The 16,167-nt window shown below is 41.6% G+C and overlaps 1 protein-coding gene across 1 annotated transcript in view; it reads right to left on the bottom strand.

Moving 5' to 3' along the window:
- Positions 1–2,886: 2,886 nt before the first annotated feature.
- pld1a (phospholipase D1a) overlaps positions 2,887–16,167 on the bottom strand; it is a 45,358-nt gene continuing 32,077 nt past the window's right edge. The window contains exons 17-26 of the mRNA XM_083792353.1: positions 15,286–15,404; positions 14,284–14,397; positions 12,427–12,537; positions 11,739–11,827; positions 11,205–11,318; positions 10,928–10,977; positions 10,258–10,392; positions 8,916–9,069; positions 6,598–6,715; positions 2,887–5,653 (exon numbers count right to left, since the gene is read on the bottom strand). Coding sequence (XP_083648479.1) covers positions 5,429–5,653; positions 6,598–6,715; positions 8,916–9,069; positions 10,258–10,392; positions 10,928–10,977; positions 11,205–11,318; positions 11,739–11,827; positions 12,427–12,537; positions 14,284–14,397; positions 15,286–15,404 — 1,229 coding nt within the window. The 3' untranslated portion in view covers positions 2,887–5,428. The remainder of the gene's footprint in view (positions 5,654–6,597; positions 6,716–8,915; positions 9,070–10,257; positions 10,393–10,927; positions 10,978–11,204; positions 11,319–11,738; positions 11,828–12,426; positions 12,538–14,283; positions 14,398–15,285; positions 15,405–16,167) is intronic.

The following is a 16,167-nucleotide window of genomic DNA, read 5'->3' as shown; positions in this document are numbered from 1 at the left end:
GCGCAGACTTCACAAACTGTCACTTACTCACTTGGTGATTGTACTTAATCCACAAGGGATATAATTCTGACACCCATGAGATCTCATATAGTACATTTCATATTCATTCTATTATTCAATCTGTAATACTTTTAACTTTATGCAATTTGATAAATCCTTAATACCTTTGTCCGTTCTTAAACTTAAACTAAAAAATTAAAGGACGCGCAGAGATAGAGTGCTTCAAGAGGGTTTTTCTAAGTATCTCACTGCACAATTTGTTTGTTGTTATCAAGAGCCTATCTCCAACAATTTGCGCAACCCTGTTTTAAACTAGTGACTTTATATATTGTCAATTACTTGCATTTCTCTCTCTCTTTCTCTCTGTTTCTGGCAAACAGCGCCCCTACTGGTACTCATTATACTGGTGCTCATTAATGAACACATAGGTGGGTGCATGGGTGAACACATAGGTGAACACATAGGTGACACGGACATTGCTGTTCTTTGGAGTGGTTGCAAAAACCTACCTCCCGATAGCAACGATGTGTTACTGTGGTGTGTCATATGAGAGAAGATGAATAAGCTACTTCTCTGGAAAGGGCGCAGACAGGTTTGTTCACCTGTGATTTTATCTTGGTGTGAGAGAAACTTTGGAGGAAATCTTTTGTTATTTAAGGACTGCAATACACCAGAAAAAGTACCTACAGTACACACCTACTCACTCACACACACACCTGTTCATATCTGCCTGAGACAACTTACTTCCATGGAAAGGCAATACAATGTAGTTAAACTAAACTGAAAATCAAATTATAAAGGATTTCCCTAGTGACTCATATACGATACTACAGGGAAAACATGCACGTACAGTCGTACATATGTTACTACCTTTTGAGTGGTCCCTTATGGTTACGGAGCTATGTGTGTGGGTGGGTGGCTGGCTGGCTGGGTGGGTGCTTGGCTGAGTATGAGCACGAAAACAGCATGGTTGTTTTTCATCACCTGTGCGCAACCTAACACACACACAAACACACACGCACAGCATATGATGCTTTCGGGTGTGCCAGTACAGTACAGTACAGAGTAGAGGGTACAGTAGAGGGACCGCCACACGGTAACTGTAAACCGAAACCGGCCCGGCCCCTTGGGCGCGTTCCTGGGGGTCTCAAAAAATGTTTTGCAAAAATCCACCTTTTGGTGGCGCTATAACAGGCCAATGTGAAAAGGGTGGTATATATTCCTCAGCCTAGTAACTAGTAATTTACGTTAAATCTTTCACGCACTTTCCAACTAGGCCCTAGTTGGAAGATTTCACGTAAATCGCACGCTGCGTCCATGATTTGAGGCTTTTTGTTCAAAACGGGCCAGTCCTGCAAACTTTGAAAGCCAATGTTAGCCAATTAGGATGGAATATGAAATATCTCTCTTGAACACATGACTATAGACTATTTGCGGGATTTTTGGACAAGAAAATCTGGAGGAGTAATAACACAAAATGTGTTTTACAAAAGTTGGCCTCCTGGTGGCGCGATAACAGGCCGTTCAGGAACATTTGGGGCAAAGGTTCATTGTTGGCATCCAGGGAGTGTGTGTGCAAAATTTGGCATCGACCGGGTTAACAGTGCCGGAGATTAGCTGTACACAGACGGACGGACGGACACACACACGCGACAATAATACTCTCTCCCCATACCTTCGGCCTGGTGGAGACAATTTAATATGAATTGTTGAATTAGAAAAGGGAGTGAGAACAGATAAGGAAAATGGGTTAATGCCATTATATTGTAAGGTCTAATAATATTGGTTTTATTTATTATAGCTGACTGGCTGTGGTGGATTGCCATCTGTTGTTAAGTTTTGGACTTCATTGTGTTTCTTTTCCTCAAATTGTTAAACCAATGTGTATAATTTGTATGATCCGTGAGTGATTTGCCTTTCAAAATGTTAAATAGCTCTATATTCTGATGATAGTACTCATTGCTATTGAGTCCTTGTCCCTCCAGCTCTTTATTAAACATAAAATGCATTTTCTGCTACTGTATTACTTTCTGATTTTTATCAGGGTTTTTAATGTTGTATGCAATGCTAGAAAATAAAGTGTCTATAAATTAGTCTGTGATGCTGTAAGTGTAAGGTAATGTCAGTGTCAACTTTTTGGCCACCACCAATGATCTATGACAGTAATACAAACTGGCTATACTGGAAGCCTCCAAATGTGTCACAAGTGCCACACACGTCAGAGAGCTGTAAAAGCCTTGTTTTACACAAATAAAGCCCAAGTAGAACTAGTGGCCTCATGAACAACTGCTGCCATCTGTAATCCTAAAATCTGAACATGATTTAATTTATTATCCATTCAAATGTTGTGTTACACTGCTGATTAATTGAACAGTTTACCAAAAAAAAAGAGGAAAAAAAAGAAGAAAAAACACACTGACAGAACTGTACAAAAAGGTAACTCATAAACGAGTGATGTTATGCACAGATTACAAGGAGTAAAGAAACCTCTAACCAGAACGGGTTGGTAATGTGGGGAAGTACTGGAGTAATGGAAGCAGAGTTACAGAACACAGTAGGATAGAGGAGACGAATGTACAGTATAAGTTAAGTATATAAAACAAATAAAAACATCGAAGGATATTGGAAATTAAATTGATGTGCAACAGGCCTGCCTAGTCTGCAGGTTAAGAATACAGAACATGCCCAGGCGGTGGCGTAACCGTCTGGGCACCCGACTGGTAATCCAGTCGCAGTGTGCCGCGGGTTCGACTCCCGAGCCCGACACGGCCTTTACTGCATGTCTTCCCCCATCTCTCTCCTGTTTCCTGTCAGCCTACTGTCTGTCCCTTCAAAAAACCAATAAAAGGCGTAAGCCGCAAAAAAAAAATCTTAAAAAAAAAGAATACAGAACATTGTGGGGGTAAAAACTTAAAAAGACAACATGCTGCCTGGTTCTATTTGACATGAAGAAAGAGAAAGAGTGGCTTTTCTTTTTCTGAAAAAATATTTTCTGTTTTCTTTACTGTATGTTGACAAAGCATATGTTTTAGGTTTTATTGTATGCTTCATTACTGAATAATAATACTTATTTTTAAATGGTGTGTCATAAGCCTAAAGAGTTGCAACAGTTTGAGCACCTGTTGCTGATGGTACTGCTTGGGGATTCTTTTGCAAGTGGGTGCAGTTGCTGCAACATTGGTGTGTGCTGGGTTTTAAGTAGTGACCACCTTTTAAATGTGGGCTTAACCATAAACCTGTCATGTATCAAATATTAAATCCTCATAAATCTCAATGAAATATATGGAAGATATAATCAGGTCAACAATGGCTCAACAATGGCTATGGTCTAGGGCTGAACTGTGTGTGTATTATTCTCCCTAGTGCCTAGTCATGTAAAAACAAAAATCATATAGTCTAAAAGTTAAAACTCATGAGTTCTGACGTTTCAATTCAATTAAACAGATTAAAAACAGCTCTTCCCCAAAAAATATAGCCTTGTTGTTATTCAAACATTTTCTTAGTTTCCACCATGTACAATTGTAATAACGACAGCAGTTAAAATCAGTTGTTACTGATCATTCTTTCTGCACAGAGTAAAAAGCCACAGTGCTAGAGGAACAAGCAGCATCAATGTCTATTAGCAGTGGTTTTCAACTCTGGCCATCGTATCAGGGATTCATTTAGCCATGGGACAGGCACAGCAGGTGTATGCAATTAACTACAGTAGCCTACATGTGGTTCTAACATCTACAGTAGCAGTAGGGTCTGGTGTTGAGAACCCCAGGTTTACAACAACTAAAGCTCCATTTATACTTTGTCACACCAGGCAGTGTGGCACCCTGAAAATAGATGATCCAAAAGCTCATGTCTGCTACCTATAGATTTTGTTTTTTAGGAAGCCAGCACCCTCTGCTGGAGAAAGAGGAGACAATCATTATTCCATTTTCAGCAGCAAGCAGATTGTCTGATCCAGCCTAGAATGCCATGCATAGGAAAGACCACATTAACGCATAATTTCTATTTAGCCATAGGCCTACGGTCGTTTTGCTCACTGAAGACGTAATTTCCATGAAGCAATCGAGTCTTATGAAGATGAAAAAGGTTTAGCATTGTAGATTTGACATGTGGCCTTGCATTGCTGGTCTCAGAAATTAAACTTCATATTTCCTCTTCCTTACACTCAGAGATGCGATCGGTAGATGCATTATGGCAACCGTGAATGCAGTTACGGCAGTACAGTTAATCAAGTAGGACAACTGATTTGTTTCACAAAAAATGCCAACACTCATGTGAAACAGCTAGTTTTGATATCCAACACCGTTGTGAAATAACAAACAGGGTAAAAAACTTCTGTGTCACCGTTCTACAAACGTATGTTTGTAGAACGCTGGAGCACAAGCATGCATTACACGCTCGCATGCATCAAGCACAGTACACATTTTGGGATGTCTTTCACTAACAACTAAACGTTTTGAGTTTTACAATCTGCAGTATATTGGGGCCAAGCTTGTGTGGTTTTGTGTTTTGTTTTATAGACAGATATTACAGCATATTGACACATCTACCCAGGGTGTTAGTCTAAAGAGACTGTCCTGTGACTGACTGATCACAGGTTTTAGTCAGTGTCCATCAACAGCCATCTGTTCTGTCAAAGTGTCCTTGCCATGTCTTGACTACTGCGTTCTATGCCTAAATGTAAAAGCAGTTTGGTCATTTAGTTTACTTGAATACAACTGGATTCTTCATTGCCATATTTCTATTATCTTTGCTAGAGATGCAATTTTTGACATTGACGGATAAGGCAAAGCTCCTTATCCATCAAGTATTCTGCTTTTGGCTGCTGCTCAGTATTCCGATAAGTACTTTTCTCATTCCTCAAACCTGCTTGACAAGATGCAGGCTCGTCCAGAATATGGACCAAGGTCTCTAAGACAGTTAGTTCCATCCATCTTATACAATCTCTGCAGACCACATTTTTTGGCAAAAATTCAGTTTGATAGTTTGATTCCCAAAATCCCAAGTTCATGTGCAATTCACAGTTCACTTTTAAGTTCCTTCACATCCACAGTTTGAGTGCAGTCTCCATGCAGTAATAATCACGTTCTTCGTCCTCAGATCATTGACTTTGTTTGTCTTGTCTCAGATGATTTGAATAACATCCCACCGCCGAGGCACATTCTTAATGACCTGAAACTACTGTGTGTATTTAGTCCCAGTAGCAGCAAAATGGAGAGTCATCAATCCCTGCTAGCTAAACGCATCCAAAAAATATTTCTAAGCCAGGCTTTCGAAATCAGATCCAACCAGATCCTTTCAGAAGGTACATGGGATCCAATATACTGTGCACCACAGTACCCCATATATACCGGTATTCCACAATCAAATGGCATTACTTACTGTGGCACCGTGCCATAACAATAAGAGGGTTAGGTTTTAGTTTTGTTCCTTAGGTCCAGAGTTCGGTCGGGGCCATGGCCTCCTTGGTTCCAACGGAGGGCATGAGGTTCTGTTCAGACAGGAAGTCCAGAGGGAACTGGACCAGGAACCCTCTGATCCTCCGCAGCTCTTCCTGGGCGCGGGCCGGGTCGGACTGGGCCAGGCCTGGTGTGGACTGGTACTGCTCCAGTTCAGACATGTTCCGCACCAGGGACGATGGGAGACACCGAAATACCTGAAGTGGAACGTGGACGCGCACACACACACACACACACACACACAGGATATTAGAAAGAGTAGAACACGTATGCATACATGTAAAAGATAAAGATCTATATATCATTCTTATGTACAGATCACCTAAAACAGACCTTTCGAAATTAAACACATTTCTCGAAAACATGGTAAAGTATCTATCATCTCTGACTTCTGCAATTATGATAATAGGAGATTTCAATGAAGACCATTATACTGAGAAAGATAGAAGTATAAAGACCTTCATGTCAAGATTAGGCTCTAAACAATTATATACAAATCCAACTACAGATTACGGAAGTATTTTAGATCATGTATATTTTAACAAATGTGAAAGTATTATTACAAAAATTGAAGTTAGAGACACATATTACTCTGATCATGATTTAGTATTAATATCACTATAGTCCAAGATGAAATACATTTAAAACAATTGACAATTTACAATAAATAATAATAATTATGCTGTATAACATATTTTAATTCAGTTTATATACCTTTTCTTTCATCACATATCAATGATTTATTTTTCTTTGAAAAACAAAAAAGGGATCTAGAATATTTCTAAATTGATAAAAGTGTATTTCTTATATAGATAGAAACTTGAACCATACTTAATAATACTAGGTGTTTACATGCATAAAGTAGATAGGTAGCAAAACCTAATAATTAGACATTTCAAACGTTCCTTCACAGAGATACTGAGATTCCACAGTTTACAGCAGTTGAAAATACTTGCGCGCTCTGCTTGCGCACTAGTTGGCCATTTATGGCCTACTAGTGTGCAACAAGCAAGTATGCACTCGACAGAGTGCAGTTCTAGTTAGAATTGTGGCTGTTGGAATTAAATCTAGCCTTATTAGCAACAGGTTTGAGACCAGCCAGCGAAGCATGAGGTTTAATTGGACATTGCATTAGCCCCACCTTCTCATAGATGGTGGCGTTGCGTCCAGCTGTGGTCATCCACGTTTCTTTGTAGAAACGGTCACTGATTGGGTCAGAGACATCGATGCTGGTATCATTGTGGCCACCCAAGATAGTCCTGTTCAGAGAGTGTGAGAGGTAGATACATAAAGAGAGAGCAAGAGAGACTGATATACATAAAGTATAGTCAGTCAGATCTTTCAGTAGACAGAGAGAGATCTTTCATTTACTGACGGGATGTTTTAACGCATTCTATGAGCCCAGAGAAGACCATATAAACCTCTGATTCACATTTACCAAGTGTAACAAAGTGTACAAGGTTCTCCCATGAGTAGTGAGTATTTAAAAGGGACAGTAAGTATGTAATTTGGTCAGAATGGCTTATAGTCTGTATCAAACCTACAGTAGAACCTAGAACGTGTCGTTGATCCCCTTTTCATTTTGCTAGACCTCTGTGAGAGTAAGCAAAGTAAAGCAACGTTCTTTGTTTACCCAGGGAAGTGGACTAAGCCAAGGACTTGTTTACAGCCACACCCTGCTCATAGAACATTTCATGGTAGGGGTTCAATGCCTTGCTCAAGGGCACTTCAGCGGTGGTAATTTTAATGTGCCGGTCCGGGGATGCGAACTGGCGACATTCCGGTATCAAGACCGCTCCGCAAACCGTTCGGCCACCGCTGCCCCTTAGTGCCACACCTCAGCTCCCAGAACTTACCACATGTCAGTGCAAACAGTGCTACTCACATGCTGACTTGACTGCACCCCGGTATCAAACCCAGAACCTTGTTGTCCATAGTGAAAGATCTCTACCGACTGAGCTAACACTATAAGGGGCAAATATATACCTGTATCATTTCTATCAACTAGACATGTGCTTGTGTTCACTTGTTCAACTAAAAACAATGATAATGTAACATGCACGTTACACGCATAAAATAACACACACACTCGCACGGTGTGTGTGTTTGTGTGTGTTATTTTATGCGTGTAACATGTAGGTATGTTACATTATGTATCTGCAGGACAGGACGTTGAAAATGGATGGCACTTGCAATGATTTTCTCAACACAACTTTACCAATGCCTGAGGTAGCTTAATTTTGAAAAATTCACTCAGGTGGCATCCTATGAAAACACCCAGTGGCGCCAGATGATTCTATCCTGGCCAGAAAATAACACTCTCCTCCAAAACACCTCTAAGGTCACATTCCCACCTAATACTTCGGTAGACTCGATGCGAATGGGCGGAGATGTTGGGATTCTTGCATATTTAATTTGCTGCGGTTTGCCTTCACACTGTCATCCACAGCAATTGGAAACGCAGCAGGGGGGACCTTTATCAATGTGTTCCATTCATAAACTAGCCTACACAGTGAAATCTATGGTGATAAAATTATACTCATAACGTTCATGTGTCGTGCTGACACATCTCTCTCTCTCTCTCTCTCTCTCTCTCTATACGCACACAGCAACTCACTCTTCTTTTGGGCATGGAGGCACAGAGCGGAGCGCACTGATATAACAGACAGCAGCGCAAAAAGTTTACAAGTTTATCGAGATGAAAGTCCCTACTCCCCAGTCCCCACACAGTGACAGCACTCCATGTTTACGGCACGCACAGACAGACAGACAGACAGACAGACAGAATATTCTGTAGGCTATAATAAACTGCAGTGTTTTATGTGTTTCCTTAAGCAATTGATTAATGTACTCGTCCTCATTTCGATCAGGGCTTCAGTCTCCTCATTCGACCACTTCTATCCTCGGTAACGGGACATCTTTGCGCTGCGTAAAATATGCCTTCTCCGTCTCCAACTTTCTACAGCTCCTCACCCGCCACATTGTTTGCTTCATTTCCTTTATTTACTGCGGATTGCATTCACACCTGCACCGAATCGTAATCAAGTGCGATTGGAAGCGAAGCAAAACCCCTGTTTTTGCTCGGAGTAGAATGCGGTTCTTTGATAAGATTCGAATGAGCCTTCACACCTGCCAAACGAAGTGCACTTTCTGACAATGAGCAGCAGGATTCGTTTTAATCGCAGCAAAGCTTTCTGGTGTGAATGTCACCTAAGACATGAAAGGATACAACAGTAACACAAACATTGGAATGTGCTTTTAAAAGATTGAGAGACCTCATAGCAGAGAAGGGGGATAAATTGGACGTCAAGTTGCCCGTTACACGCAGGTGAAGAGTCCGTCATGTAAATAATCCTTACATCTCAGGCATTTGGTGCTCTAATGTTCAACAAATCACACAGTCACACACACACACACACAAACACACACACACACACACACACACACACACAGACAGACCTGAAGGCCTCGAGGCGTAGCTGCAGTGCATAGGGTCCGGCCCGGTACTCCTCCCCGTCCATCACAGAGGAAACGCTCTGCGAGTCCTCCACGATCACAGCCACCTCACTGTCACGCTTACCCAGCATGCTCCTGTCGTTGATGTTGGCAGAGCCTGGAACAGACGTTGATGTTTATTACACTACATCTACAGAGCATGAATGATGGAAGCATGAGGGAGATCATCCTCACTGAGATCATCCTCAGTGTCTGTCGCTCACAGACACTTTGACAGGACAAGCTCGGCGCGGCAGCCCCAGGGGCCAAGTCTAGAAGAGTGTCTGTGCATGTGTGTCTGTCTGTTTGATTGATTGATTGAATACTTTATTAACAGTTTGTAAAAAGTACAAATAACGCTAAAAGGATAACATAGAAAGCCCTGAGGGTTTTGTGATCCTATTCAATTCATCAAGGGGCTAATGGGGCAAATGGGGCAAAAAAAATATTCATGTTATTTGTTTTACTTTTTTGAGGGGTGCTAGCCCCTCCCAGAGTAATCTAGTAAGAGAGTGGTGACACACTTTGATCTCGCCACAAAGCGGGTGCCTATGGGCGATAGTTCCAAACATTGCTCCTATGGCTGGAACTATTTCATTGAGATAGAATGAGCACTTCCGCATTCCATTGTTACAATGAGAGTCAACGGGAGTGTCATTACTCTAGATTACTCTGGCCCCTCCTATGTCCAGCTTTGAGGGTTTGTGTAAACACAAACATTGAAGACAAAAGTGAGGACGCAAATTGTGATTGGCCAGATGATGTATGATGGTATGACAAGTAAGACGCACAAACGCGGGAAGCGAACGCAGCTCGTGTGTGTGTGGTTGTGTGTGTGTGTGTGTGTGTGTGTGTGTGTGTGTGTGCTACAGCTGCGCCCTGTGTGTGTGTGTGTGTGTGTGTGTGTGTGTGTGTGTGCTACAGCTGCGCCAGGGCACTTGTGTGATTTTTATACTAGAAGTAAATGGAAGTCAGATTTGAGTCTGAAAGGTTGCCCAAATACAGATGGCTGATGTCATAGACTGGCCAGCAGAGGGCACTGTGAGGCTGTGTTACAACACAACAGTTAAAGGGCTACTTCACCCCTTTTGCAACCAGATCTTATTTTAATGATGTTTGGGAGACAAGAAGCACTTCCCTGGGGTTTTTATGTGGGTAATATGTGTTTTTAGTATTTCAAAGTGTCCATGATGTCATTTACGTCACACTCTGATCGCAGTGATACAGTCCCAACACAAGTGAGAAAGAGAGAGAGACCCATACTCTGCATTTCTCAAAAAAAGAAAAAAGAGAGAGAGAGACCCACCGATGATGACCGTGTTGTCGTCAGCAATGAGCATCTTGCTGTGAACGTAGATGAGCTCTGTGACCAGCCGTCCCTCCAACTCGGCATGGGTCCTCAACCCGGCGAATGAGATGTAGTTCATCCAGTGATCATCCACTGAAAGAGTTATTTACCAATTATTTCCAGTTCCCATAACGGCACAAATAATGAGTAAGCAGATTAAATGTACTAATGGCTCTGAGTAATGCTTAATAGAGCGTAGGGGTGTGACATCATCATCATACCTGGAAGACTGAGTGTTTTGTTCTGTTCTTACAGCCCATATCGGATTGCATTATATGTTAAAATCACTTGGCCACTCACTTTATGCATGCGCATACCCTAGATTCATACTATATCATACGATGGTGTTGATTGCCAGAAAATCATGTTGTGATGTGACAAATCGGCAAAAACTGTCACATTGATTCACGACACATGAGCTTGTAATGTAGATCATACATTAGGCACCACCATTCTATGACAAAGCACAATAACAGACCAGTCTTTGCACGCTGGCATGGGTGAGCAGACAGGGAGTAAATGAGAGCTATAATGGCACCACCAGGACAAGAAGACATAGGACACACACACACACACACTGACCAGAATAAGAAGTGATCATAAAAATAGGACAGTAGACCGAACTTACTCTCTCTCTTTAGCTGCGAGATGATGGAGTATTCTCCTCTGCACATGGTTCTGGTGGAAGAGATTTATTAAAATCAGCTTGAGTAAATAATTACCCATGAGAATGAGAAGAGAGGAAAACCATGTACAGTTGAATATAACTGAAAAGAAAGAATTTAACAGATTATCAAATAATAGAAAGAAAGAACAAAGCGTAATCAATTACTTCCGTCTTTAATTCTACTCATGATGTTTCTAAATATAAGTCCTCATGAATGTGGACTTATGATGTTTCTAACCTGTAGTTGAAGTGCATGACAGCCTGGATGGCATTGCCGCCTCCAGTGGTGATGTCGCCCTCAAACCCAGGCAGCAGGGGGGTTACGACATACACACGGTACTTTTTACCTTCCCTACACACACACACACACCCACACACACACACTGTGAGACAAACCAACCACACTGTGTAGCAATAGTTCCATCTATCTCTATTTTGTTCCCTCCCTTTCTCTCACAGTAAATCACACACTGGCTGCAGTGGCTGGCACACAGTGTTGGGTATAAGTTGGTACAGCTGTACGCTACTAGCTTAAAAACATTTCTGAGAAGCTTGGGTAGTAGCTTCACTACTTTCAGAATAATGTAGCCTTCAAAAAGCTTGACAAAAGCTACATAACAGTTATGTTATGTTATATCATAACTACATTACCAGTGGCACATAAACATAAAATTGTAGCACAACAGTTCTGAGTGTAGTTTGTCCATCACATCAAAGAGAGAAGGTTTAAAATCACTGATACAAACAAATGGGTGCAGACAAAGGGAAGTACTTGTGTGCTCTGAGGATCCTCTCGATGATGGCATCGCCTATCTTGTTGTAAACGGTCCTGTTGTCAGCACAGCTAATGAAGAACTGGTTCTGAGGCAAGAAGAGCACAAGCATTGTATTTAACCCATCAAGACCAGAGGCCAATTAGCCCTTCGCTAGTCCCTACCCAACCCATCCTTGTCCAATAGGCACGTTAGCAGCGAGGAGACAGGGCAAGCTGTCCTTCTCCCCCATAGAGATGCATGTAAAATGACGGGATTTCTCAATCAAATCATTTCAGTAGCAAGAGCATCACAATGTCTTCTAAATCTGGTCTACCAGGCCTGCAGTAGGCTATGCAGGGGACAAATTGCATGACATTATTTAAATAAAGTAGAAATAGGAGGAAATGACAGAGGGAGAAATCAACTTTTAACAACTACCCGGAGTTTTCATGTTGCACGGTAAGTCTACGGTCATTAGATCAAGGGTGGATCAGGCGTGTTACTTTCCCGACGTTCAACAACACAGCCATGCGAAATAACATTGCCAGCTATGAGGTGGTGAAAGCTTGACCTGCATAGCAACAGTTGATAAACTATTTGGATTGGCATTGGAAAAGAAATATTATATATTGTACTCATACAATTCAACAAAGAATAATACCAAGTTGATCAAGTTATGCTGTAATAATATTGCATGTCATTTACCTCTATGTAGATGAAGTGCTTGCTCTTGGCAATAACCTGGATGTAGGCATTATGTATGGACTCCTCATGGTATTTAATACCAGCTGACCAGTCTGCAGCCGACCGCAGAATCTAATACACACACAGACGGAGGTAGAGATGAGTTGTACTATAAAACCACACATCTCCACTCATAGCTTCTGTAAAAGCTATGGACACAGGGGCAAACAGTGACACTTCTACATAAAATAGATAATCTTTATGGCTTTATAACCTATCCACACAGACAGAGCTATGCAATAGTTACAACACATACAACACAAAAATATTATGTATTATATTGTACATAGGAGTACATTTGTTTAACAACTGGTGTTACTAATTAACACAACAGTATGTGCTATAACCACTGCATGGAGAAGTAAACAGGCAGTTTATAGTTTTATGGGTTTACTTTGAAGAACTGAGTAAAAGATAATATAGTAATGAAAAGGAGTGGCCTACAGGAATAAGAGGCAATGTTGTGGTCTACAAAAGAGAACAGAGAACAGCATACAGGTTTGTTTGTATACATAATAACACAAATGCTTTATTAAGGATAATGTGCAAATACAGTATATGCAATGCAATGCAATTCTAACAAAACAGCACAATGTTGGTGGTAGGTCAGTTGCATGTGTTTTAGTAATAAGAGGCAATCAATAGACTTTTGCACACCTGAATGAAATCGTTGTGTCAGGTGTGTTGGGAGTATTATACTGTACGTACAATGTAGGTCAAAGAATGTAAACACCCACACACCGTCTTGACTTGCTCAACAAAGAATAATTATACACTAGAGGTCCTCACACCTACGTCGCACCGCTGATCTGACCTATATGTCCATATACTGTATGGATATCTCTGATGTCTTCAGTATATGCCAATATTTGGGTATGCCCCCTTTTGTTCCCATATATGTTTGCACCTGATGCCATAACACAATGAGGTTAGAAAAAACTCTCGGCCCAGGCCGTAGCGTAACGGTCTGGGCACCGGACTGGTAATCCAGTCGCAGTGTGCCGCGGGTTCGACTCCCGGACCCGACACGGCCTTTACTGCATGTCATCCCCCCATCTCTCTCCCGTTTCCTGTCAGCCTACTGTCTGTCCCTTCAAAAATCAATAAAAGGCGTAAGCCGCAAAAAAAAAACTTAAAAAAAACTAAAAAAAAAAAAAAAAACTCTCCATATTTGGGCTTGGCATTGGTCGGTCCTGCCGTAAAACAATATTAACATGAGATTATTTCGTTTTTGTCACACTGTTTCAGTCAAGGATCTTCTTCGGGAATCATGCCTGAAGAAGGACCTTGACCAAAACATTGCAATTAAAAGTTATTGACCGCACTAAAGTGTCTTGTTGTGAATTGGCACAAAAAAAAGAACATTGAAATTGTATTGAAAAGATCAGGCTAAAAATAATTTCCCAAGCGTCAAGATTCAACTGCAAGCTTGGCCCAGAAATCAGCTATCACACTCACTCTCCTTTTATCCCACTCACACAAGTACATAATATACACACAGAAGCTAAATTATACAACAGGTCGTTTCGAGGAAGCAATCTGATTGGTTCAAACAACCATCTAGCCGTGCTTAAACGAGCATGATGGATGACACCTAATCAAAACATAAAAATCAGCTGTCCTGAGTCTCTCCCAGAGCAGAGCTTTCTGGGTGGCTAAGCTAACGATTTTCAGGGACATGTTTGGTCATAGTGGCGATATCTGTCATTAAACAACTATCGGCTCGTTCCTGCAGCAATGCAGGCGTGACATTAATGACGGTAAAGCACATCCTCTCATGTAATGTGCATAAGTGAAGCACTGGTCGTCTTTTCTCACCTGCACTTTGGTGATGACAGAATTGGGCACCTTATAGCTCAGTTCATCAGCACAGGTGTGAGATTTAGGCAGCAGGTATGGGTAGGAGAGAGAACGGTACTTGGGTTTCATGATCTGAGAGGAAGAGAGAGAGAGAGTGTATAGGAGAGTAGGTAAAGATGTGAAGTAGTAGAGGCAGAGAGAGAGAGACAGAGACAGAGACAGAGAGAGAGCGCTGTGGAAGAAGTGCAACTCTTGGCAAGTGGAAAGTTCCAACGTCTTTGTTGTCGGCATGTGTTTTAAGTTAAATTAATTGCTCACTTCAGAATAAGGACTCAAGATACTGTAAGAGGGGGTAGGTTGGTATACTGTGTATACAAAGTACAAGGTCAGAATAATTCTATGACTATTGAAAAAACAACAGGAATTTGGTCACTAAGAGAACTACAAACTAACTAGGACAACACACCTATGTATGTAATTGTAAAGCAGCTGATTTCAGAGATACATACACAGTATAAAACTGTTCAGTGTCTTGCACACATTGTGGGACATAGGACACAAATATCTATTTAGAGAAATCAAAACCACTACTTCATAGCTACAGGACAGCATATCTCCATCCATTAGTACACTCTACTGTGTGTGTGTGTGTGTGTGTGTGTGTGTGTGTGTGTGTGTGTGTGTGTGTGTGCGCGCGCGCTAAGCCTCTGATCCTTATTGCGTTTTATTCTTTTATTTCCATTGTGTACCTTTGAATGGAGGTGTGTGTATCACGTGTTGGGGGGTAACAAGATAACAAAAATCTTGTTATCCTCTCTCTCTCTCTCTCATTAGCAGGCAACAGTGCAGCACTGTCTCTCTCTCTCCGTTTCTGGCACAACAGCGCCCCTACTGGTAGTCATAGTCATACTGGTGGGTGCTCATTAATGTCACATAGGTGAACACGGACATTGCTGTTCCTTGGAGTGGTTGCACCACTCAAAAACAACATGTACAGTATGTTAAACATTGTTAATGAACCTTGGTGAAGTTCCAGCGCTGAATGAAGTGTCTGGCTACGTCCCTGGCTGCTCTGCCATGGACCACTGAGGCTATGTCATGCCAGGGCATACGAGGAGTGGTGTGCCTGTCAATGAAGTCTGGGGGGGAGAGAGAGAGAGAGAGAGAGAGAGAGAGAGAGAGAGAGAGAGAGAAAGCGAGAGAGAGGAGAGGAGAGGAGGGGGCAGAAAGTGGAGAGTACAAGGAAGGAAATTTAGTAGTGATTTAGTAGTGTCAGTTAGTGTTAGTAGCGTCAGAGATGGAAGGGATGAAAAGAAAGAGAAGAAAGGTGGAGAGGAAGGATGAATAGAGGAAGGGAGCGCTGCCGTGGTCCTTGTATAACATGAAAGAAGAGGATCCAAGGCACTCTGTTCCAGTGAGGTGAAAAAAAGCCTTTTTTATTTAAGAGTTTAAGGCATGGCAAAGAGGAGTGCCTTGGATCCTCTTCTTTCATGTGGAGAGGAAGGAATGGGGGGTGAGAGGAAAAGGGCTCTTTTTTTACTATTTTGAAAAACATATTTGTATAGTTCAAATCCAAACCAAAAGCCAATACAAGCTCACATGTCGATGTTTAAAAAAAGGTAAGCTAAATAGTTTAGGGATAAGGGGTTTAGCATGGACGAAAATAGAGCCCCAAGAGTCTACTGTACATGTTACAGTATAAGACCAGCTTTCCACATGATGATGATTCATTTCCACTGGTGTATGGGAAATGATGAGATCATCAGAATGCTGAGAAAATAACACCAATAAAAGTGTGTGTGTGTGTGTGTGTGTGTGTGTGTGTGTGTGTGAGTGAGAGAGTGTGAGAGAGAGTGAGTAGGTGTGTACTGTAGGTACATTTTCTGGTGTATTGCAGTCCTT

This window comes from Protomyctophum parallelum (genome assembly GCF_964188405.1).
Source record: "Protomyctophum parallelum genome assembly, chromosome: 20".
NCBI lineage: Eukaryota > Metazoa > Chordata > Actinopteri > Myctophiformes > Myctophidae > Protomyctophum > Protomyctophum parallelum.
This window is presented reverse-complemented; position numbering and strand designations above follow the sequence as displayed.